Source organism: Anolis carolinensis, chromosome 4 (genome assembly GCF_035594765.1).
Source record: "Anolis carolinensis isolate JA03-04 chromosome 4, rAnoCar3.1.pri, whole genome shotgun sequence".
Classification (NCBI taxonomy): domain Eukaryota; kingdom Metazoa; phylum Chordata; class Lepidosauria; order Squamata; family Dactyloidae; genus Anolis; species Anolis carolinensis.
The window spans coordinates 255,942,528-255,967,101 of NC_085844.1; the positions used below are offsets into that span (position 1 = coordinate 255,942,528).

Here is a 24,574-nt window from a genome sequence, read left to right on the forward strand (position 1 = left end):
GAGCTAAGGAGAGCCTTGCTAGGGGTTCAGATTGCTCCTTGCCATTTCTATCTTGCTTTGCACATCATCTCCGTCAATGGCAATGGCCCCAGAGCCCCGGGAGTTGTGAGTCAGTCTACCATTCATACCATACAATCCTTATCAGAATGACAATGCCCTCCCTTCCAAGTTTCCACAGGAACGTGCGTAACATGAGGCTCAGGATGCTGGGAAGCCAGTTTTATTGGGGGAGACAATGGATTCCAAGAATACATTTACAGCCTTGTAACAGGACATGTGCAGATCCCAAGGAAAGAGGCCATCCAGCGGTCATCTCCTCTGCAGTCCAGTTAGTACGACCCTGCGGCAGAAGAGGAAACATCTGTTAGCAGATGGAGAGTCTCCCTTGAATCTGGCAAAGCCTGGAACGTGGCTCCGTGGCACAAACAGGAACGTGGCTCCACGGCACGAACAGGAACGTGGCTCCACGGCACGAACAGGAACGTGGCTCCACGGCACGAACAGGAACGTGGCTCCCCATTCTCTGCAGTCATCATACCTGGATTTTCTCCTTCCCCACATTTCCCCACATTACTTCTTTATCTATATGGTTGACGTCCAGCCCTTATTCCAGGATTAGAATGCTAAGTGACTGATGAACTAACAGAAGAATTCTAGTTCACCAAGGGCTGAGAAATAAATACAGTAGAGTCCCACTTATCCAACCTTCGCTTATCCAACATTCTGTATTATCCATTTTAATAGTCGATGTTTTTTAGTCAATTTTTCAATACATTGCGAAGTTTGGGTGCTAAATTCGTAATTACAGTAATTATTACAGTAGAGTCTCGCTTATCCAACGTAAACGGGCCAGCAGAATGTTGGATAAGTGAATATGTTGGATAATAAGGAAAGACTAAGGAAAAGCCTATTAAACATCAAATTAGGTTATGATTTTACAAATTAAGCACCAAAACATCATTTTATACCACAAATTTGACAGAAAAAGTAGTTCAATACGCAGTAATGCTATGTTGCAATGACTGTATTTAGGAATTTAGCACCAAAATATCACGATGTATTGAAAACATTGACTACAAAATGCGTTGGATAATCCAGAACGTTGGATAAGCGAGTGTTGGATAAGTGAGACTCTACTGTACATAACGTTATTGTGTATTGAACTGCTTTTTCTGACCATTTTTTTTTTTTGTAAAACATTTGGTGCTTAATTTGTAAAATCATAACGTAATTTGACGTTTAATCGACTTTTCCTTAATCCCTCCTTATTATCCAGCGTTTTCGCTTATCCAATGTTCTGCTGGCCCATTTATGTTGGATAATTACTCTTTTAATTACTCTGTCTTTATCTGCTTGGATTGTAATGTATTGTCCATTATTCTATTCTGTGTATCGTTGGAATGTTTTAAGTTTTTGTCAAATATGTTGTGTTGTTGTTTTCGGGTTTGTCCCTATTGTGAGCCACCCCGAGTGCCTTCGGGGAGATGGGGCGGGATATAAAAATAAAGTTTATTATTATTATTTATTATTATTAAGTGAGACTCTATTGTATATCATTTTTCTGATTTTTTTAAAAGACCATTTCGGGACTTGTGCAAGTTCAAAGCATCAGAAGAACGAGACCGAACCACCAGCTGCTGTAAAACTCTAAACTTTTATCATTTCTAACCCTTTAATAAATTGTATCTATTTTCTCGACTTTTGGAGTAATATGTATCTTCCTGTGTGCTGTATCTATCTCTTGTATATAAAATGTATAAACTGCTTTATAAAATGTATCAAGAGGCAGTCAACTCTCCATGACTAGGTAGGCAAAGATAATGCCCTGAGAACAGGAAGGCTGGGCAAACCCCTCTGGCTGTTTCCCAAAGCTGGTAATAATACATAATATGTAGGCAAATTTCGGCCCTCCCTCCATGTGTTTTGGACTTCAATTCCCACCATTCCTAACAGCCTCAGGCCCCTTCCTTTTCCCCCTCAGCCGCTTAAGCGGCTGAGGGGGAAAAGGAAAGGGCCTGAGGCTGTTAGGAATGGTGGGAGTTGCAGTCCAAAATACCTGGAGAGAAGGCTGAAGTTGGCCCATGCCTGTGCTAGCCCCAGCCAATTAGGTTTAATAATACATATCTAGTCTGAACCACAATCTGCTCCTGGTCTTCTTTTGGCAGAGATCGTGGAGCTTTTCCATCTTCTGCTTCTGTTATCTATCTGATTCCTACATTACCCATCAAGTGATGTCCACATATACAGTCACTTAAGCGGCTGAGGGGGGAAAGGAAAGGGCCTGAGGCTGTTAGGAATGGTGGGAATTGAAGTCCAAAACACATGGAGAGAAGGCTGAAGTTGGCCCAGGCCTGGTGTAAATGCAGTTGAACACGAATGCAAACACTACACCATTCATCATTTTGATGCTCCTAGAGCAATGATGGGCAACCTTTTGCGCTTGGTGTGTCAAAATTCACCAAAAAACTTGGGTGGTGTGTCACTTCGAGAAAAAAACAACCCCATAATTCCACAATATGTATAGTTTAAATAACAAAAATATATAATTGTAATATATAACTGTATTTAATAAATCAAAAACGATTTACTACCATTATTTCCATGTACAACAATCTATGGTACCTCTTGCAGTTTCCACGCTGATTTCTCTCTATTGTAGTTTCAATGTACAGGGGCCGGGCTGTGGCGCAGCTGGCTAGTAACCAGCTGCTATAAATCACTACTGACCGAGAGGTCATGAGTTCGAAGCCCAGGTCGGGTTAAGCCTCCGACCATAAAAAAAATAGCCCCGGCTTGCTGTTGACCTAGCAGCCCCGAAAGACAGTTGCATCTGTCAAGTAGGGAAAATTTAGGTACGCTTTATGCGGGAGGCTAATTTAACTAATCTACAACACCATAAAACTGCTCACGAGGAAAAGAATGAGGAAGAACAGCCACCAATGGACGGTGAAGCAACAGCTCCCCCTGTGGCCGGAATCGTGAAGCTGGAAAGATGTTAAAATGCCTCTGTGTCTGTCTAAAACTGAATGTTGTTTGTCTGTTGGCATTGAATGTTTGCCATATATGTGTTCATTGTAATCCGCCCTGAGTCCCCTTCGGGGTGAGAAAGAAGGGCGGAATATAAATACTGTAAATAAATAAATAAATAAATGTAGTCATGAATAATGAATAATATAATAATAATATTATAGTAATAATATAATAATATACTACAATAATAATAGAATGATATTATATCTATATATATAAAAGAGTGATGGCATCAGGGTAGCGGACAAAACAACAAAACTACAGCCCCCCCAACCTCGAAATTTGACAACACAACCCATCATCCACGCCTCTAGGTTGATACAACAAAAAGAAAAGAAAAATAAAGTCCTAATTAGAGGGTGAGGAATAATTGTTTTTATCCAATTGCTGCCAGTTACAAGGCTAAGTTCCGCCCACTTGGTCTCCTAGCAACCTACTCAGCCCAGGGGACAGGCACAAGAGTTTGGAGAGACCCCTAAGGGCCATCCAGCCCAACCCTTTCTACTATGCAGCTGGACACAATCCAAGCATTCACAACACATGGACAACGTATAAATGCTATACAATACTACACAGGGACATAGACCCCCTCTACCCTCACCACTTTCACAGTACACAAACAACCAAATGCATACTAAACATAAAGACAACCATACAACAGACCTTCAATACCACCACTACCTCAACAAGTTCTCACCAACAACACCAGACAACGCCACAGCAACGCCTGGCCGGGCACAGCTAGTATTTATATATAAATGTAATGTGCATAATTCCCATGGAGTAAACAACAAAACCACTGGACCAAATCACACCAAATTTGGCCACAAAAGACATTAGTCATCCAATCAATCTGCATGCGGCAGCGTGTCAGCAAAAATGGCTAGGCGTGTCAGTGCTGACACGCGTGTCATAGGTTGGCCACCACTGTCCTAGAGGATGCAGAAAAGCAATCAATGAATACTTGTAAATAGATAAATAGCCACATCGTGGATCTGTGCTCCAACGGGAGCTGGTCGGAGTGCAGAGTTTGCTGTTCCCAAGGGCCACCCTACCTCCAGTGACCTTCACGCAGTCGTGGCCACAGCCGTTGCTGCAGCATTTCTCTCCCGGACCGCAGGACTTATCACTCGTGCAGTTCTCCACGCAGAGCCCGGGCCCCTGGGGCTTGGGACATTTGCCGGGAGTCCTTGGGGGAAGAGCTGAAAATAATAATAATAATAATAATAATAATAATAATAATAATAATAGGAACAACACTTTATTTATATTCCGCTCTATCTCCCCGAGGGAACTCAGGATGGATCACAGCATACACGGATAGGCAAACATTCAATGCCTTTAATACGGTGGAATAACAATGACATGCAAATACACAGACACAAAAGTACACAGAAATCTATGAATACATGTAGAGATACAGTTGTCCTATTGCTAACTAATATCCAGAATAGAACATAGGTAACAAACTAATTATAATCATTACAGACGCATGAGTAATGCACAAATGGAGACTGTTTACAACATTACATCAAACATTATTTTCATGCTTGTATGTTTTTTCAGTAACAGAGAAGTATATTCAGTAACTGAGTTCAACACTTTGAGTATTGTCCCCTGCAGATAAAAGTCTTAGGAATGCATGGTCAATGAAATAAACTGATAATAAAAAGTGTTGAAATCAGTCACTGAATATACTTATCTGTTACTGAAAAAACATACAAGCATGAAAATAATGTTTGATGTAATGTTGTAAACAGTCTCCATTTGTGCATTACTCATGTGCCTGTAATGATTATAATTAGTTTGTTACCTATGTTCTATTATGGATATTAGTTAGCAATAGGACAACTGTATCTCTACATGCAAATATACAGAACAAAGGTAAAGGCTTCTCCTTTCATTTCCGGCTACTGGAGGCGATGCTCAACTCCGGCCACAGGGAGGTGCTCTTGTTCAATTTCCAAGCTGAGGAGCCTGTTGTCCATAGACACCTCCTGGTTGTGTTGCTGGCATGGCTGAATGGGCACCTTTATTAATTTCCCGCCAAAGCAGTACCTATTGATCTACTCACCTTTGAATGTTTCAAACTGGTAGGTTGGCAGGAGCTAGCGCTAACAGTGGGAGCTCACATTGACCCGCGGCTTTGAACTGCCAACCTTTAGGTCAGCAGATTCAACAGTTCAATGGCTTAACCCATTGTGCTACTGGAGTCCACAGAAGACACTGATACAGGTGACCTCAGGGTCAGCCCAAGAGAAACCGTTCCCTGACTGGGGTGTTGTGGTGTGGTTTCTGGGCTGCATGGCCATGTTCTAGCAGCATTTCCCCCTGGCGTTTCACCTGCATCAGGAGAAAAGGCGAATAGAAGACAGCCTGTGGATGCAGGTGAAACGTCAGGAGAAAATGCTGCCAGAACATGGCCATACATGGTCCATGAGGTCACGAACAAATAAACAACAAAATAATATTGATAATAATATTATAATGTAATGCAATATAATAATAATACACTGTTATAATTGTATATTATATATCACATGTAATATTACTAATAGTATAGTGGTAAAGTATAAAATCTATATATATAAAAGAGTGATGGCATCATGGCGACCCACAAAACAACAAAACTACAGGCCCCCCAACCTCGAAATTTGACAACATAACCCATCATCCACGCCTCTAGGTTGATACAACAAAAAGAAAAGAAAAATAAAGTCCTAATTAGAGAGAGAGGAATAATTGCTTTTATCCAGTTGCTGCCAGTTAGAAGGCTAAGCTCCTCCAACTTGGTCTCCTAGCAACCCAATAAAAAATAATAAAAAACACTAAAAATTAATACAATAAAATACTCTAATAACAAAAAATAACTAAAAATAATACAAGAAAATAATAAAATATAATAAATAAAAATATAACTTACAATAAAATTAATAAAAAAAATGCAAATAACATCAAATAAAAATTACACAACAATTTTTAACCAATACCACCACCACTTTGCCACAGCAACGCGTGGCCGGGCACAGCTAGTAGTAATATATAATGCTTATATTGTGCTATGTTAATAATATAATATATTGTATGTACATATAAATTATAAGCCACCCTGAGTCCCCTTTGGGGAGAGAAAGGTGGGATATAAATGTTGCAAATAAATAAATACAGCCTGGAAAACACACAACTACACCCCAATGATTCTGCCCATGGAAGCCTTTGACAATACAATTCTCTGATTCTTGTGCACAAGAGAAGAATGAAAGAACAAAGAAGCTGCAAACAGCAAGCCAAACACAAATCAAAAATTATTTTAGAATTGTGAACGCAATTTGCGACAAAATATACCCTTTATCCCTCCCTTTGGCACTACTGGCCCGTCCTCTCACCGTGGTGCCCGCAGGCCCGCAGGCACTCCTCAAGGGTTTCGAAGTTGTTCTTGTTCCCGTGGCACCCGCCGTAGACGAAGGCCTCGCACTTCCGGGTGGCCCAGTTGAAGAACCAGCGGCGGAAGAGGGCCAAGCAGTTCCCTTCCACTTTGGGCAAGCGGCAGATGTCTGGGAAGGACAACACGGTGGGAAGGAAGGGATGGTGGCCAGGTGAGGACCCATCGTCCCCAGGATGGAATCACCCGGGTGCGGTGGATGGTATGCCGGGAAGGGATTGTATGTCATTTGCAGCCCTGAACTCTTGAGGTGGTCTCATGCAGCTCTGAACTTTCAAGGAGGGATATTTCAGCGCAAAGACATAACTAAGTTGTATGTTTTCTGGGCTGTCTGGCCATGTTCTAGAAGTATTCCCTCCTGACGTTTTGCCCACATCTATGGCAGGCATCCTCAGAGGTTGTGAGGGATGGATAAACTCAGCAAGGAAGGTTTATTATATATATCTGTGGGAAGTCCAGGGTGAGAGAAGAACTCTTGTCAGTTCGAGGCCAGCGTTTTCATGGTTTCCTCCTTTCTGTTGAAGTTGTCCAAGGAGGAAACCATGAAAATGAACAAAATCTGGCTACCAATATTAAAAAACTCAAAAATCAGAACAGTAAATAAGAAGCAACACTCTGAGACATGGGAACTAGGGGCAGTTAACAAAGAATCCCCCAGGCAGAAAGTAGCCAGTAGATGAAGCCATTCAATGCAAATTAGGGTGATTAACTGGAACATTTAAGCTGGCTTCCAAGTGACAAGAGTTCTTCCCTCACCCTGGACTTCCCACAGATATATAAACAGTCCTTGCTTAGTTTTTCCATACCTCACAACCTCTGAGGATGCCTGCCATAGATGTGGGCGAAATGTCAGGAGAGAATACTTCTGGAACATGGCCAGACAGCCCGGAAAGCATACAACAACCCTGTGATCCCGGTCATGAAAGCCTTCGACAACACATAACTAAGTTTTCAAATAAAGGTAGAAAACTGAAATGGGGAATCCCGTGACTTGAGTGCTTGCCCTCCCCACCCCCCAATTCTCCCCCCCCCCCCCCAAAGGCTGCACCACCAGAATGCTTGGAAGAGTTGCCTTCCCTGTCATTCCTTCCTCACCATTGGAAAATTGGGAACTGATAGGATTTTCTGTTGGGGAAAACTACCCAAAATACAGCAGAGCATCCAAATATAAACACAGGGTACTTATAATTGAGCATTTAGCTCACAGCAAGCAGAACATTAAGTGCCATGTGGCTGTCAAGAGTCCAGAGCTTAGAAGGCAAAGATCCAGACTTCAGTCTTTAAGGGTACAAAAGGTTTGTTTGCAAAAATCATAATGAAAATGAACAAATCTTGCTACCAGTATTAAAAAACTAAAAAATCAGAACAGTAAATAAGAAGCAACACTCTGAGGGCAGAGGAGCCCCAAGGACGGCTAATGACTCTGAACAAAGGATGCCCCCCCAGGCAAGAGACAAACTTTTCCAATGCTAATTAGGGTGATTAATTGCAACATTAACGCTGGCTTCCAACTGACAAAGAACTTTTCTCACACCCTGGACTCTCCACAGATATATATTTACCTTCCTTGCCTAGTCTCTCCATGCCTCACAACCTCTGAGGATGCCTGTCATAGATGTGTGCGAAACGTCAGGAGAGAATACTTCTGGAACATGGCCAGACAGCCCAGAATACATACAACAACCCTGTGATCCTGGCCATGAAAGCCTTCAACAACACTTCCTTGTTTAGATTCCAACAGACCTCACAACCTCCAAGAATGCCTGCCATAGATGCAGGCGAAACGTCAGGAGAGAATGCTTCTGGAACATGGCCAGACAGCCCAGAATACATACAACAACCCTGTGATCCTGGCCATGAAAGCCTTCAACAACACTTCCTTGTTTAGATTCCAACAGACCTCACAACCTCCAAGAATGCCTGCCATAGATGCAGGCGAAACGTCAGGAGAGAATGCTTCTGGAACATGGCCACACAGCCCAGAATACATACAACAACCCTGTGATCCTGGCCATGAAAGCCTTCAACAACACTTCCTTGTTTAGATTCCAACAGACCTCACAACCTCCAAGAATGCCTGCCATAGATGCAGGCGAAACGTCAGGAGAGAATGCTTCTGGAACATGGCCACACAGCCCGAAAGACATACAACAACCTCAATCATGACTATATTTCTTAATAGTAAAGAGCTGAGTCTGAGCTACTCTAACTCCATCTCTCTAGGGTTCAAAAGAGAGGGGAAAATCTCCAAGCACATAAGCAGACAAAGGTCTCAAAACACACAGCACATGCGAAGATGTAAAAGTAGAAGTCCAAGGCAAAAGGCAGGCACCTGCAAAGAGTCCCCGGTGTTGGGAATTGTAGTTGGCGGTTAAGCCCAAACCACCTCTTTGGTGAGGGTAATTCCCAGGAAAATAGCAGAGTGAGGGAAAACGCCTTCCAAACAGCAGGAAACTTTCGAGGATAACTTCAGAAAAAAGCCTTTGTCTTCTGGATGGCAAAGGATTGCAAAGCCAGGTTTAAAGATTCAAAAACATTTATTAAAGTAAAAAGAAATCCATTGTAGGTAGTAAAGAGCTTGGGAGCTGACTAGCTGTCTAAGCTAGTTTCTAAGGTAGGTAAAAGGTAGAAATAACAAATATCTAGAAAGTCTCATCTTGCCTTGTGAAGATGGGTGTTATTAGCTTGAAGAAGAAAGAAAGAAGAGGCTTCGAGAGGGGCGACTGGCTGCATGGCCGTGCCTTTTATTGGGGCCATAAACATGCCAATGGAGAGGAAGTTAGTGTCCCGAAAGAGTCGCATTTCTACCAACAACAAAGTGGGGATGTGATGTAAACAGGAAAGAGAGAGTGAAGCACGGCATAGCCTGTCTGTGCCTGCTTGGGACATAGAGAGAGAGGATTCCCTCAGTCTATTCTACTCCTATCTTACTACATCACTGCCTGAGACTTGACTAATGCAGGAGGACTCCTAACATCCCCCTTCTTCAGGCTGTATTACTCAAGTTGATCAGGTTCAACATCTTCTTCAGCTTGTCATGAGCTTGCCTCGGTAAGGGTTTTGCCAGGATATCTGCAATCCTATCTTCAGATCTGCAAAACTCCAGTCTCACAAATCCCTCTTCATGTGCGTCTTTCACAATGTGGTTCTTTGCATCAATGTGTGCCAGCATTGTGCTGGTCTTCTCTGATTGAGAATATCTTATACAACCTTGATCGTCTTCAAAAACCTTAATTGGTGTTTGTTCACTTATTCCAAAATCTAATAGCATCATGTGCAACCATTTCAATTCCTTGCACGCTTCCCCTGCTGAAATACTTTCTGCTTCGGTTGAAGAGGATGCCACTACTTCTTGCTTCTGCGTTGTCCAATCTATCAGTGCATTTCCATAGAAGAACAAATAGCTGCTGGTAGACTTCCTGTCGGTGGCATCATTGGCCCAATCAGCACCCACATATCCTGTCAGTGTGGGATTACTGGTGGCTTGTAATCTCAGTTTGAAATTCAGTGTTCCTTTCAAGTATCTTGCAACTCTTTTGATTGCAGTCAAGTCATATTTAGTTGGCTTACTTGCCTTTCTGCACAATATTTCAACTGCAGCTGATATGTCAGGTCTGGTGATGTGACTGATGTGCCTCAGCTTGCCAATAGCCTCTCTGTAGAAGCTATTGTCTGGTCAATGTTTACATTCTGAAGTGTTTTTCCAGTAGTTCACGTCCATGGGTGTATTCACTCGATTTGCCCCTAAGAGCCCAAGATTTCTTAATAAGTCCATTATCTTTTGGCTCTGGTTTAGCAGAAAACTTCCATCTTCTTCTCTTTCAATGTGTATTCCTAAGTAATGGGCTATGTTTCCCAGTTGTTTGAATTTAACAGTACGGCCTAGATGCTGCTGCTTTGATTTCATCAAAGTCAGATTTCTGCTCAAAACAGCACACTAAGTCATCATCATTACATAGAACATATGTCCATCAATTGTTCTCAAATTTAGAATAGAGACAAGGGTCTCCTTTTCCTTGACTAAACCCCTTCTCAAACAAAATTCGGTTTAATTTGTGGTTCCAGCCACAAGATGCTTTGTCTTCAAAGCCAGGTGGGTGTTGCATAAAGATTTCTTGTTCCGAATTTCCGTGGGAAAAGGTATTTGCCATATTAACATGTTCCACATGCATTTTTCTAGAAGCTGCTATAGCTGGTAATGTTCTTAGAGTAATATGCTTTCAACTGATGTTATTTCATCCGTTCCTGTAGGCATCCATAATTCCCTTTCATCCTCTGGAAGTCTGAGTATTCGATTCCAGGGTGATGGTTCTTGTGGTTCTGTTTGGCTTGAAAAACTGAGAGGTAATGGTGCAGTTCGGCCATTAGGTGGCGCACCTTCCTCATTTTTACTCCTAGAACCACGTGGAGATGCATCCACAGACAATGGAAAGATAGAAGAGTCTTGTAACACATTGGGTTGTTGTATGTCTTTCGGGCTACACATTCTTTGAGACTACAGTAGAGTCTCACTTATCCAACGTTCTGGATTATCCAACGCATTTTTGTAGACAATGTTTTCAATACATCATGATATTTTGGTGCTAAATTCGTAAATACAGTAATTACAACATAATATTACTGCCTACTGAACTACTTTTTCTGTCAAATTTGTTGTCTAATATGATGTTTTGGTGCTTAATTTGTAAAATCATAACCTAATATAATGTTTAATAGGCTTTTCCTTAATCTCTCCTTATTATCCAGCATATTCGCTTATCCAACATTCTGCCGGCCCACTTACGTTGGATAAGCAAGACTCTACTGTACTTCTGTTCCAGTTTTCATGGGTTTACATCTATCACTGTGCATGTTCTGCCTCAAATTCTTCGTCCGTTGGGACGTCTGAGGGACGTGCTTTTCCTTCCAAGGAACTGTCGCACTTCTCTCTGCAGCAAGTATCAGCTTTTAAATCTCTGTGCCCCTTCCTTTCACAAGCATCACCATTTCTTTCATGCCTCAATCCAAAACGGCCCCCTTTTTGACCTCCTGACACAACTGATCCAGCAAAGTCTGTTACAAAGTTAACTCTGAACAGTCCATGATATTTAGTAGCATTCAAGATGACTCTTCCATCTTTTTCAACCCTGCATGCATTATCCACAAAGGTGAGCTGGCAACCTTTGCGCATTAGCTTTGCAACTGAGATCACGTTAGTCTTAAGATCTTTGCTATAAAAAGTGTCATTCAGAGTCAAATTCAACATCGTGTCCAAGCCAGGAAGGGTGACTTTTCCAAAGCCAGTGCACGCGATCTCTTCAGAACCTATTCCGTGCACAGTTGATTTGCAATCGCTGAACTCAACAAAGTAATTTATATTTGAAAAATAATGTTGGCTAGCTCCTGAGCCCAGAAACACATCATTTTTGGATAGAAACATATCTGAGCCCGGAAAACATACAACAACCCTATCTGATCCATGTATTGCAACATTTCTAAACACATCCTGTGTCTGTGCCATTCGTTCCTCCTCGGAAGCTGCGTGGATCGGATGAGCCTGCCTTGCTGGGGATGAGCTGGTTGCATTTCCTCTAAAGCTTGAGGGCCTTTGTCCTTCTGAAAATGGACGGTCAAAGTCTTTCTTCTGTAACATTTGTCCTCCCTTTAAATGTGGGGGCTCATTAGTCGCATCTGCCGGGGGCCCTTTGAAGTACCAGCAATTCTTTTTCAAGTGGCCTTTTCTTTTGCAAAAATCACAGATTACTTTACTTTTCTGTTTAGCCCCAGCCGCATGCGCTTTTAATGCAAAAGGATGTGATCCTTTTGACCCATTCCTCTCTATGAATTCACACCTCAATTGAGCGGTCAGGGTTCTGAGGTTTAGAGAATTGTCTCCAGTATGCGTATTCCTCAAAATCAAAACCGTGACAGCATTTCTATAAGATTCATGAATTCCAGCCAAGACTGCCCCAATACACATCCTGTCGCTTATAACTTCTCCGTGAGATTTAAGCTGGTCAACGAGTGACTTTACCTCTAGTAAATAAGAATCCAAATCCTCTTCTGAATGCATTCTTAGAGTGAACAGTTTGCGATATGCAATTCCGCATTCCGCATCTGAGCTTTTAGAGAAATTGGATTGCAAATTGTGCAGCATTTCAAAAGCAGTCTGGCTCTCCTGTACTAGTTCGAAGACTTTATCTGACAGTGAATTAGCTATGATGGACCTCACCATTCGGTCTTGTTCCCGCCAATGTTGTCTTTCTGTCTCACCCTCCGCCGGCGAAGTTCGTTGAGTGGAGACCTCCAGCTGTGTTGGGGTCAGGGCCAAGTCAAGGCTTTTCCTCCACGTTGTGTAATTCGCTCCTTCATCTTCACGGCAGGGAATGGAGACAATCGCATCTGGCCTTCTCTCCAGGTTCATTTTCCAAAAAAGGCATAAAAATGCTCCAAACTTCAAGGATATTCAAAAATCCAGCCAAAGCAAAAATTCAAACCTCAAAAAACAAGTCTCAAAATTTCTTTTGTTTGCTTTTTTTGTGCCAATCCTTTTAAAAATAGGCTATTTATTTCCTTTACTTTTTCACTCACGTTCTGGGCCCATAACCCATTTTTGGGAATTGTAGGTACTAATTCCCAGGAAAATAGCTGAGTGCGGAAGAACACCTTCCAAACAGCAGGAAACTGACGTGAGGATAGCTTCAGGAAAAAGCCTTTGTCTTCTGGATGGCAAAGGATGGCAAAGTCAGGTTGAAAGATTCAAAAGCATTTATTAAAGTAAAAAGAAATCCATTGTAGGTAGTAAAAGAGTTTGGGAGCTGACTAGCTGTCTAAGCTAGTTTCTAAGGCAGGTAAAAGGCAGAAATAACAAATATCTAGAAAGTCTCATCTTGCCTTGTGAGAGGCGAAGACGGGTGTTATTGGCTTGAAGAACAAAGAAAGAAGAGGCTCAGAGAGGGGCGACTGACCAAATGACCACATGGTCATGCCTTTTATTGGGGCCATAAACATTCCAAAGGATAGGAAGTTAGCAGGCCTGTAGCGAGGGGGTGGTTTTAGGGGTTCACCCCCCCCCCCAAATTTTCAAAACCCCTCCCGAAATTTTTTTCTGGCTATAGCCCTGGAAGTTAGTATCCCTAAAGAGTCACATTTCTACCAACAACAATGTCAATCAACCTCTTTCGGGCAGTGTGGCCATGTTCCAGAAGTATTCTCTCCTGACGTTTCGCCCACATCTATGGCAGGCATCCTCAGAGGTTGTGAGGCATGGAGAAACTAGGCAAGGAAGGTAAATATACAGTAGAGTCTCACTTATCCAACGTAAACGGGCCGGCAGAACGTTGGATAAGGTTTAAAGAATCAAAAACATTTATTAAATTAAAAAGAAATCCATTGTAGGTAATAAAAGAGCTTGGGAGCTGACTAGCTGTCTAAGCTAGTTTCTAAGGTAGATAAAAGGTAGAAATAACAAATATCTAGAACAGGGGTCCCCAAACTAAGGCCCGGGGGCCGGATGCGGCCCTCCAAGGTCATTTACCTGGCCCCCGCCCTCAGTTTTATAATATAATATATTGTATATACATATAATATTGATAATAATCTTATGTTATACAATATAATACTAATAGTAATACCATATAATAATTTTAATTATATGTTATATATTACATGTTATATAATAATATAGTGGTATAGTTCAATATAGTAATATATAATGCTAATATTGTGCTATGCTAATAATATAATATATTGTATGTACATACAGCTGCTCTGAGTCCCCTTCAGGGTGAGAAGGGTGGGATATAAATGTAGTAAATAAATGCAGTAAATAAATAAATAATTTTAGACTTAGGCTCGGCCAAAGTCTGACATGACTTGAAGGCACACAACAACAACAACAACAACAATCCTAATTAACTTGACTATCTCATTGGCTAGTAGCAGGCCCACACTTTCCATTGAAATCCTAATAAGTTTATGTTGGTTAAAATTGTTTTCATTTTTAAATATTGTATTTGTATTGTTCTTTCATTGTTGTTGTTGTTGCACTACAAATAAGACATGTGCAGTATGCATAGAAATTTGTTTGTATTTTTTATCAAATGATAATTCGGCCCCTCCACAGTCTGAAGGATTGTGGACCGGCCCTCTGCTCCAAAAGTTTGGGGACCCCTGATCTAGAAAGTCTCATCTTGCCTTGTGTGGGGCGAAGATGGGCGTTATTAGCTTGAAGAAGAAAGAAAGAAAGAAAGAAAGAAAGAAAGAAAGAAAGAAAGAAAGAAAGAAAGAAAGAAAGAAAGAAGAGGCTGAGAGAGGGGCGACTGACTGCATGGCCGTGCCTTTTATTGGGGCCATAAACATTCCAAGGGATAGGAAGTGAGTGTCCCGAGAAAGAGTCCCATTTCTACCAACAACAAAGTGGGGGATGTGACGTAAACAGGAAAGAGAGAATGAAACACAGCATAGCCTGTCTGTGCCTGCTTGGGACACACACAGAGGATTCCCTCAGTCTATTCTACTCCTATCTCCTATCTTACTTGTGAAGTAAGATAGGACCTGGGAAAATGGCTATCTCCAGGTCTGGCTACCCAAGCGGCTTCGGTTTACCTTAGAATTATACCTCAAACCCCAAAGTAAATACTCTAGAAGCTGATTAAAGATAACCAAAAATATTGTTTATTGAAAACAGGAAACAGTCCTTTTAATGCATTAGAAATAATATGAGGTAAAATCACTGAAATTATACAGAAATAAAACTATATTGATTGAGAATGAAAGCTATAGAGACTATAAAGGATAAACACACAAGCTATGAGGAAACTATAAGGTAAGGACTATAGGGTATGTACAAGGCCATGATAAGCACTATCTATAATGACTTTAGTGGTAAATACCAGCTATAGTGAACTATCTATAATAACTGAGGTAAACTATAAGGTGATAAGCTATAAGGTAAGTACATAAGGTAAGTACATGAGGTAAATATGAGACTATGAGGTGAACTAGAAGTTCTAACTATGAAGAAACTATAAGCTCTATCTATAATGGTTATGTGGTAAACTACGAGGTGGTAAGTACACAAAGCTATGGTGGTAAGTACAAGGTGAACTATAAGCTTTGCTATCTTTGAGGTAAATACATAAGCTGTAAGGTAAGTACTTGGCTATGATGAGCTCTATCTGTAATGGTAAGTATGAGGCTATGAGGTAAATACCTAAAGCTATGATGTGACTATAAGGTAAGTACGTGATTTATGTTGCCTGTTTGAATTTGCCAGGTCAAAGAACCCAGACCAAATTCTATGACCTATCTCTAAGAGGTTTTTCTCTGGAATCCCAAAAGGAGGGGAAAAGCCTCTAGATCAGGGGTCCTCAAACTTTTAAAGCAGAGGGCCGTTCCACAATCCTTCTGACTGTGGAGGGGCCGAATTATCATTTGAAAAAAAAAAAATGAACAAATTCCTAGGCACACTGCACATGTCTTATTTGTAGTGCAATAGAACAACAATAATGAAAGAACAATACAATATTTAAAAATGAAACAATTGTAACCAACATAAACCTACCAGAAGTGTGGGCCTGCTTCTGAACAATGAGATAGTCAAATTAATTAGGATTGTTGTTGTTGTTGTGTGCCTTCAAGTCATTTCAGACTTTGGGCGAGCCTAAGTCCAAAATTATTTATTTATTCATTTACTACATTTATGTATTACATTTATATCCCACCCTTCTCACCCCGAAGGGGACTCAGAGCAGCTGTATAGACATACAATATATTATATTATTAGCATAGCACAATATTAGCATTATATATTACTATATTGAACTATACCAGTATACTGTAATATTATATGTAATATATAACATAGAATTAATATTGTTATATGGTATTATTATTAGTATTATATTGTATAACATTATAATATTATTATCAATATTATATGTATATACAATATATTATATTATTAAAAATCATATAAAATATTATATTATAAAACTGAGGGTGGGGGCCAGGTAAATGACCTTGGAGGGCCGCATCCGGCCCCCGGGCCTTAGTTTGGGGACCCCTGCTCTAGAGCAGGGGTCCCCAAACTAAGGCCCGGGGGCCGGATGCGGCCCATCGAAGCCATTTATCCGGCCCCCACGGCACAAGGGCAGAAGGGGGTTGGGCTAAATGACCCAAGGGGTCTCTTCTTCTCTTACAACCCTTATTATTAATATTAATATTGAGGCTGGGAGGCCATCTGTCAGGGGTTCTTTGCTTGTGCTTTTGGTGCACAAAGGCAGAAGGGGGTTGGACTCAATGGCCCAAGGGTCTATTGTTGTTGTTGTTGTTGTTATTATTAACATTGAGGCTGGGAGGCCATCTGTCAGGGGTGCTTTGCTTGTTCTTTCAGTGCACAAAGGCAGAAGGGGGTTGGACTCAATGGCCCAAGGGTCTATTATTATTATTATTATTATTATTATTATTATTATTATTATTTTATTGTATGACAAAGCAAACAATGTAGATATGCTGGATTTCGTTTCACAAAATCACAAGTCAAACACTTCCCAAGGGTCTAGGACTGTGTGATATATTTTCGGATGATGCGCGCAGATCCCAGTAGGGTGGCCTTTTGCAGTTATTATTATTATTATTGTTATTGACATTGAGGCTGGGAGGCCATCCGTCAGGGGTGCTTTGCTTGTTCTTTCAGTGCACAAAGGCAGAAGGGGATTGGACTCAATGGCCCAGGGGTTTATTATTATTATTATTATTATTATTATTATTATTATTATTATTATTATTATTAACTTTGAGGCTGGGAGGCCATCTGTCAGGGGTGCTTTGCTTGTTCCTTTTGTGCACTAAGGCAGAAGGGGATTAGACTCAATGGCTCAAGGGATCTCTTCCAATCCTCATTATTTATTTATTTATTTATTTATTTATTTATTATTGCTCGGTGGCCAACTATAGTCCGGCCCTCCAACAGTCCAAAGGATCGTGAACTGGCCCCCTGTTTAAAAAGTTTGGGGACCCCTGCTCTAGAGCCTAGCTCACAGGCTGAACCAACTCATCCAAACCTAAAGGGGAGTCCCAAGCTCCACCCCCAAAACAGGAGCCAATGGAACATTCCTCCCAAGAACAGCAACCAGGAAATAAGCAAGGGAGGGAAAGCCAAGTCGGACAGCCCATTACTACATCACTGCCTGAGACTTGAGTGATGCAGGAGGACTCCTGACACCCGGGGGCCAGATTCTGCTTGAATTGTTTTGCATAAGCACCCATGTAGATGAGGATCTGGGAGTGTTAACTTGAACTGTTTCCATGTCAGAATTGTTGTATGTCTTTCGGGCAGTGTGGCCATGTTCCAGAAGCATTCTCTCCTGACGTTTCGCCCACATCTATGGCAGGCATCCTCAGTGGTTGTGAGGCATGGGGATACTAGGCAAGGAAGGTAAATATACAGTAGAGTCTCACTTATCCAACGTAAACGGGCCGGCAGAACGTTGGATAAGGTTTAAAGAATCAAAAACATTTATTAAATTAAAAAGAAATCCATTGTAGGTAATAAAAGAGCTTGGGAGCTGACTAGCTGTCTAAGCTAGTTTCTAAGGTAGGTAAAAGGTAGAAATAACAAATATCTAGAAAGTCTCATCTTGCCTTGTGAGGGGCGAAGATGGGCGTTATTAGCTTGAAGAAGAAAGAAAGAAAGAAAGAAAGAAAGAAAGAAAGAAAGAAAGAAAGAAAGAAAGAAAGAAAGAAAGAAAGAAGAGGCTCAGAGAGGGGCGACTGACTGCATGGCCGTGCCTTTTATTGGGGCCATAAACATTCCAAGGGATAGGAAGTTAGTGTCCCGAGAAAGAGTCACATTTCTACCAACAACAATGTCAATCAACCTCTTTCGGGCCGTGTGGCCATGTTCCAGAAGCATTCTCTCCTGACGTTTCGCCCACATCTATGGCAGGCATCCTCAGTGGTTGTGAGGCATGGAGGCAAGGAAGGTAAATATACAGTAGAGTCTCACTTATCCAACGTAAACGGGCCGGCAGAACGTTGGATAAGCGAATATGCCTTGCCGCCCTAGATGAGAGCCATGCGTGAGTTAGGGCCTTTCACCCTCGCACTCAAGACCTGGCTCTTTACTAGAGCTTTTAATCTATGTTAATTTTATTAATATTTGTATGTATGTATTTTTATCCTTTTTATCTTGTAAATCGCCTAGAGCATCGTGGATGGAGGGCGATTAATAAGTAATTAAATGATGATGATGATGATGATGATGATGATGATAATAAGGAGAGATTAAGGAGAAGCCTATTAAACACCAAATTAGGTTATGATTTTACAAATTAAGCACCAAAACATCATGTTATACAACAAATTTGACAGAAAAAATAGTTCAATACGCAGTAATGTTATGTAGTAATTACTGTATTTACGAATTTAGCACCAAAATATCACGATGTGTTGAAAACATTGACTACAAAAATGCGTTGGATAATCCAGAACGTTGGATAAGCGAGTGTTGGATAAGTGAGACTCTACTGTATATCTGTGGAGAGTCCAGGGTGTGACAAGAGTCCTTTGTCAGTTGGAAGCCAGCGTTAATGTTTCAGTTAATCATCCTAATTAGCATTGGAAAGGTTTGTCTCTTGCCTGGGGGGCATCTTTGTTCAGAGTCATTAGCCGTCCTTGGGGCTCCTCTGCCCTCAGAGTGTTGCTTCTTATTTACTGTTCTGATTTTTGAGTTTTTTTTAATACTAGCCAGATTTTGTTCCTTTTCATGGTTTCCTCCTTTCTGTTGAAGTTGTCCACATGCTTCATGTGGATTTCAATGGCTTCTGTGTGTCATCTGACATGATAGTTGTTGGAGTGGTCCAGCATTTCTGTGTTCTCAAATAATATACTGTGTCCAGGTTGTTTCCTGGACACATACTGTATATACTGTGTCCATACTGTTTCCATGTCCTCCCCCCCCCCCCCCCCGCCCCTCAATCTGCCTTTGGGTCTTCACTGCATCAAAGGGCAAGTTCAGGAGAGCCGCCACCATCCTGGAAATCGCACCAGCTGCAAAGCTGGCCAGGAAGGTGGCCTTCTCAGGACAGAATTGACTACAAAGCCAAGCTTTCACCCGCTCTTAATTAAACGAGTGCAAAGCTGAGAAGGGAACATCCTGCAATGTAGAATCATAGAATCATAGAATAATAGAGTTGGAAGAGACCTCATGGGCCATCCAGTCCAACCCCATTCTGCCAAGAAGCAGGAAATCGCATTCAAAGCACCCACGACAGATGGCCAGAAATGGTGCAGATGTGGTGCAGAAAGAGCGAGAAAGACAAATGGCCTGTTCTAAGCTCACTACTCCTCATTGAGGACTGGAGACTTGGGCAGTGTGGGGCGGAATTCCAACAGGAACACCTTTCGCTTGTATCACGCTCTTGAGGAGCCTCACTGAGGTGCATCTACACTGTAGAGTTAATGCGCTTGGGCCCCACTTTAACGGCTAAGGCTCAGTGCTATGGGATCGTGGGAGTTGTAGTTTGGTGAGGCACCAACGTTCTTTGTCAGAGAAGGCTACAGGCCTTGTAGTGCTCCAGTTCCCTTGATTTCATAGCAATGAGCCATGCAATCAAAGGCCGATCTGCATTGATCTTGCAGTATAGATATACCCTCAAATTTTATTTATTTGTTTATTTAATTTCCAGTATTTATATTCCGCCCTTCTTTCTCACCCCGAAGGGGACTCAGGGCGGATCACCTTATACACACATAGGGCAAACATTCAATGCCCATAAACACATCAAACAGAGACAGACAGACGCAGAGGCCATTTAACCTTCTCCTGAGGGGATGTTCGATTCTGACCACAGGGGGGAGCAGTTGCTTCATCTTCCACTCTGACCGCACTTCCTCATTCCAACATCGTAAATTAGTTAAACTTGCCTCCCCACTTTTATAAGTGGTACCTTATTTCCTACTTGATAGATGTAACTATCTTTTTGGTTGCTAGGTCAGCAACAAGCAGGGGCTATTTTATTTTTTAAATTGACGGGTGCTCACCCCGCCACGGGCTGGCCTCAAACTCATGACCTCATGATCAGAGTGATTCATTGCAGCAGGCTGCTCAACAGCCTGCACAACAGCCCGGCCCCACTTTAACGGCTAAGGCTCAGTGCTATGGGATCGTGGGAGTTGTAGTTTGGTGAGGCACCAACATTCTTTGTCAGAGAGGGCTACAGGCCTTGTAGTGCTCCAGTTCCCTTGATTTCATAGCAATGGGCCGATCTGCATTGATTCTGCAGTGTAAATATACCCCCGAATGAGGCAGAGCCACTGATGGGAAGGAAGCGTGGCTCCCTGACCGGCCGTCCTTACCTTTCCTCTCGGCTGCGGCCGAGGGCAGCTCGGCCCAAATGGCGAGGAGCGCCACCAGGAAGAGGAGGACTGCGCTGCTGGCCTTCATGGTGCTCTGCTTGCTTCCAGGGGATGCTGGGTGCCGGTGCTCCGTTGGGCCCCGGATTTAAAGCCTGCCAGAGCGAGGCTGGGCACAGCCCATTGTTGAGCAAGAAGGCTCTGGAATGTTCTCACATAGGTGACTGTCGGCTTGGCCCGTCCAGGGGGTGAGCCAGAACTCGCTTGGCAGCTTTTGCCCAACCGTGGTTCCTGCCCAGCTGCCCTCTGTGCTTCCTGCATTGCACACTTTGGAAGCCCCGCGTGCCTGACTCCTCTGCCCTGTTGCAAGACCTCTCCTTGGAGGCCTGCTTCTGTCCCAACCAGCAGAGGTCAAGCTGGGGTTTCGTGTAGTTTCCGGGCTGTGTGGCCGTGCCCTAGCAGCATTTTCTCCTGATGTTTCACCTGCATCAGGAGAAAATGCTGCTAGAACATAGCCATACGGCCCAGAAACCACACAGCAGCACCCCAGTGATTCTGGCTGTGGAAGCCTTTGACAATACAGGGGCCGGGCTGTGGCGCAGCTGGCTAGTAGCCAGCTGCTATAAATCACTACTGACCGAGAGGTCATGAGTTCGAAGCCTGGGTCAGGTTAAGCCTCCAACCATTAAAAAAAATAATAGCCCCGGCTTGCTGTTGACCTATGCAGCCCCGAAAGACAGTTGCATCTGTCAAGTAGGGAAAATTTAGGTACGCTTTATGCGGGAGGCTAATTTAACTAATTTACAATACCATAAAACTGCCAGCAAAACACGAGGAAAAGAATGAGGAAGAACAGCCACCAGTGGACGGTGAAGCAACAGCTCCCCCTGTGGCCGGAATCGTGAAGCTGGAAAGATGTTAAATGCCTCTGTGTCTGTCTAAACTGAATGTTGTTTGTCTGTTTGCACTGAATGTTTGCCATATATGTGTTCATTGTAATTTGCCCTGAGTCCCCTTCGGGGTGAGAAAGAAGGGCGGGATATAAATACTGTAAATAAATACAGAGGTGAAGTTCTCATAAAGGGAGAGCAGTGCAAGCTGGAGCCATATCCCAGCAAGGCCAAAGCAGTGGATGATGGGTGCCTCACTCAGATAACATGGCGAAACAACTGAGCCCCTTTGGACCCATGAGCCCTCACCACTGGCCCTGCTGGCTGGGGCTGATGGAAGCTGCAGTCCAGGAAGGCCAGGGCTGCTCCTCTGGGAGGACACTGTCGCAGCCAGTTGACCCATTGTCATCCTGGAGGCCTAGAGTGGCCACCCCAAAATACTCAATGTTACTTAGTTCAGCTTTTGTTAGAGCAGTGGTTCTCAACCTGTGGGTCTCCAGGTGTTTTGCCCCAAAACCCCCAGGATTCCCAGCCAGTTTACCAGCTTTTAGGATTTCTGGGAGTTGAAGGCCAAAACATCTGGGGACCCAGAGGTTGAGAGCCACTGTGTCAGAGGAAAGCAGGGGGGTGAATCGTATGGTCCCCAGATGTTGCCAATACAGCACCCTCCAGCATCACTCAGCATCAGCTCAACCAATGGGGGCCACTGGGAGCTGCAGTTCAGAAACATCTGGAGGGACACCCTTACTCTTGGAAAGAGCCATCGTCTCAAGCCTCCACTAGTTATTTGTTATGTATATAATTCTGATTGCTTTCTGTATTGTATATCCGTGTATTGGTGTGCATTTTTTCTTTAACTCTTTGTTGTGAGAGGGGCTGCAGACCATGGGATCGGGTCTGGGCTTGTTCAGGACTCAGACTCCGTTTTAGAGGTTTGCTAAGAGACTTCAGTAGGAACAGATGTATGCTTTCAGACTCTCAGACTCTAAGGACTCCATTGGACTTTCAGACTAGACAGAGGCTCTATTAGATGCTCAGAACAGAGAGATGCGTTGGACTTTGGACTGTGGATTATGAGAAAGATGCCCTGTGTTATCCACCTTCAAATCCTATCTGTAACTGGACTGATGAGCAAAGTACCTGTATGCTGAATACATGAAGTTTGTGAGCAAACCAAACTATGTTACTTTGAAAGAAGTCTGCTTATTTTGGTCTCTTGAGAGCATGATTTAAAGGCAAATATATTTTAAGGGAGAGGAGATGTTTTTGGGCAACTGAAAGAACACTTCTGAAACTCTGCTGTATGTATGTGTTTTGTGCATTGGTATATCTTAGTCCCTAACAGTTTATCAGTACATTATCACTACAGTATCAGCTTTGAATGCGATTTCCTGCTTCTTGGCAGAATGGGGTTGGACTGGATGGCCCATGAGGTCTCTTCTAACTCTTCTATGATTCTATGATTCAGTTTAACAGCTGAGAAACCCAATTGCCTAGCATGGATAACATTTTCCTAACAGGTTATGACATCATTTTTCAACAGGTTATGACTTCTAACCAGCTCATGTCTTTCCAAAGATCATAAAATCTCCAAGATGATGGAGGTGATGGAGATTTCCATTTCCCAAATGTACTTAATCCCAGTGCTCATTGAATTTGTCCCAAGATGTTGGGAGACACGGTGGACCAAACCTCTTTTATCCACGGAAGTCATCACCTGGCCTTTTCCGTGGGTGAGCCTGGCTCCTGATGGCAGCTGGGAAGTGGTGGCCTTGGTGGACAAGGAAGGTCTCCCCACAAGGCCGTGGGCGTCTTCCAGGCCCAGCTTTGGAGCCAGGCCAAGAGCCAAGGGAGCAGGTGAGCTTTCTTCCAGGTCCAGAGCTTCCTCCTGGGTGGTGATCACGCCCTGCGGGGAAAGTCCTCGGCCAAGTTTCCTCCAGATTGTTCTGAGTCCGTTCTGTGCCAATCTCCCTCTCCCTGGAAATCCTGAACTGAAGGACAGGCCAGTCCGCTCTGCTCAAGGCTTCCTTCTCTCCCTCCCTCCCTTCTTTCCTTCCTTCCTTCCTTCTAGTAAGTGCTTCAGGCCATCGTTGCTCCACCTGATGGCATCACGGGCTTTCCCTGGTGAATGGCTCTGCCCTCTTTACATCACAGGGACAGATTCCGGAGCAGGCCCAGGGTATGAAATATTGCAGCTTTGAGGAAGAGGCTGCTTTTCTTGTTACTCTCTGCAAAATATGCAAATTTGACAGGTGAGAGAGGAGAACTCATTGAACCGTAGACTTGGAGGAGACCCAATCACCGTCCAGTCTGCCAGGCAGGAAAAGCACCATCCAAGCCATCCCAACAGATGGCCATTCAGTCTCTGCTGAAAAGCCTCCAAAGAAGGAGCCTCCACTGGACACCTCTACCACGGCCCAGGGGAGAGAGTTCCACTGTTCGACAGTGGAACTCTCTCCCCCGGGCCGTGGTAGAGGCTCCTTCTTTGGAGGCTTTTAAACAGAGGCTGGATGGCCATCTGTCGGGGGTGCTTTGAATGCGATTTCCTGCTTCTTAGCAGGGGGTTGGACTGGATGGCCCATGAGGTCTCTTCCAACTCTACTATTCTATGATTCTATGATTCTATGAGGCAGAGAGTTCCACTGTTGAACAGCTCTTCTGAGGCGGGAGGTTAAAGAACCCCAGGAAATGCCATATATGGGCAGAGATGGCGACGGCTAGCGAGCCAGGTGCATAAGCTCACAGAAACATGTGATTTCTGGGAAATCACATGTTTCTGAAGAAATGAAAGCTAAGAATAGACAAACTGCGCGTGCGCACGCAGGCGCTCTGAGTGATTGTGAACACGACACAGAAAGAGTGCGCCCGGGCCGCT

The 24,574-nt window shown here is 43.1% G+C and overlaps 1 protein-coding gene across 1 annotated transcript; it reads right to left on the minus strand.

The window, feature by feature from the left end:
* Positions 1–204: 204 nt before the first annotated feature.
* Positions 205–21,014, minus strand: LOC103281695 (chelonianin). Its single transcript, XM_062979276.1, has 4 exons — positions 20,813–21,014; positions 6,417–6,584; positions 4,086–4,232; positions 205–340 (listed from the first exon to the last, which is right to left on the minus strand). Exons 1-4 carry the CDS (start codon positions 20,898–20,900, stop codon positions 330–332), a joined length of 414 nt encoding a protein of 137 aa, XP_062835346.1. The 5' UTR covers positions 20,901–21,014; the 3' UTR covers positions 205–329.
* Positions 21,015–24,574: the final 3,560 nt, after the last annotated feature.

Bases quoted from the DNA above. Each gene is read 5' to 3' on its own strand.
- LOC103281695 (XM_062979276.1), bottom strand. From the start codon at position 20,900: ATGAAGGCCAGCAGCGCAGTCCTCCTCTTCCTGGTGGCGCTCCTCGCC. The intron at 6,585-20,812 runs GTAAGGACGGCC...TGTCCTTCCCAG, and splicing joins GGCCGCAGCCGAGAGGAAAG to ACATCTGCCGCTTGCCCAAA. The intron at 4,233-6,416 runs GTGAGAGGACGG...TATTATTTTCAG, and splicing joins GCGGGCCTGCGGGCACCACG to CTCTTCCCCCAAGGACTCCC.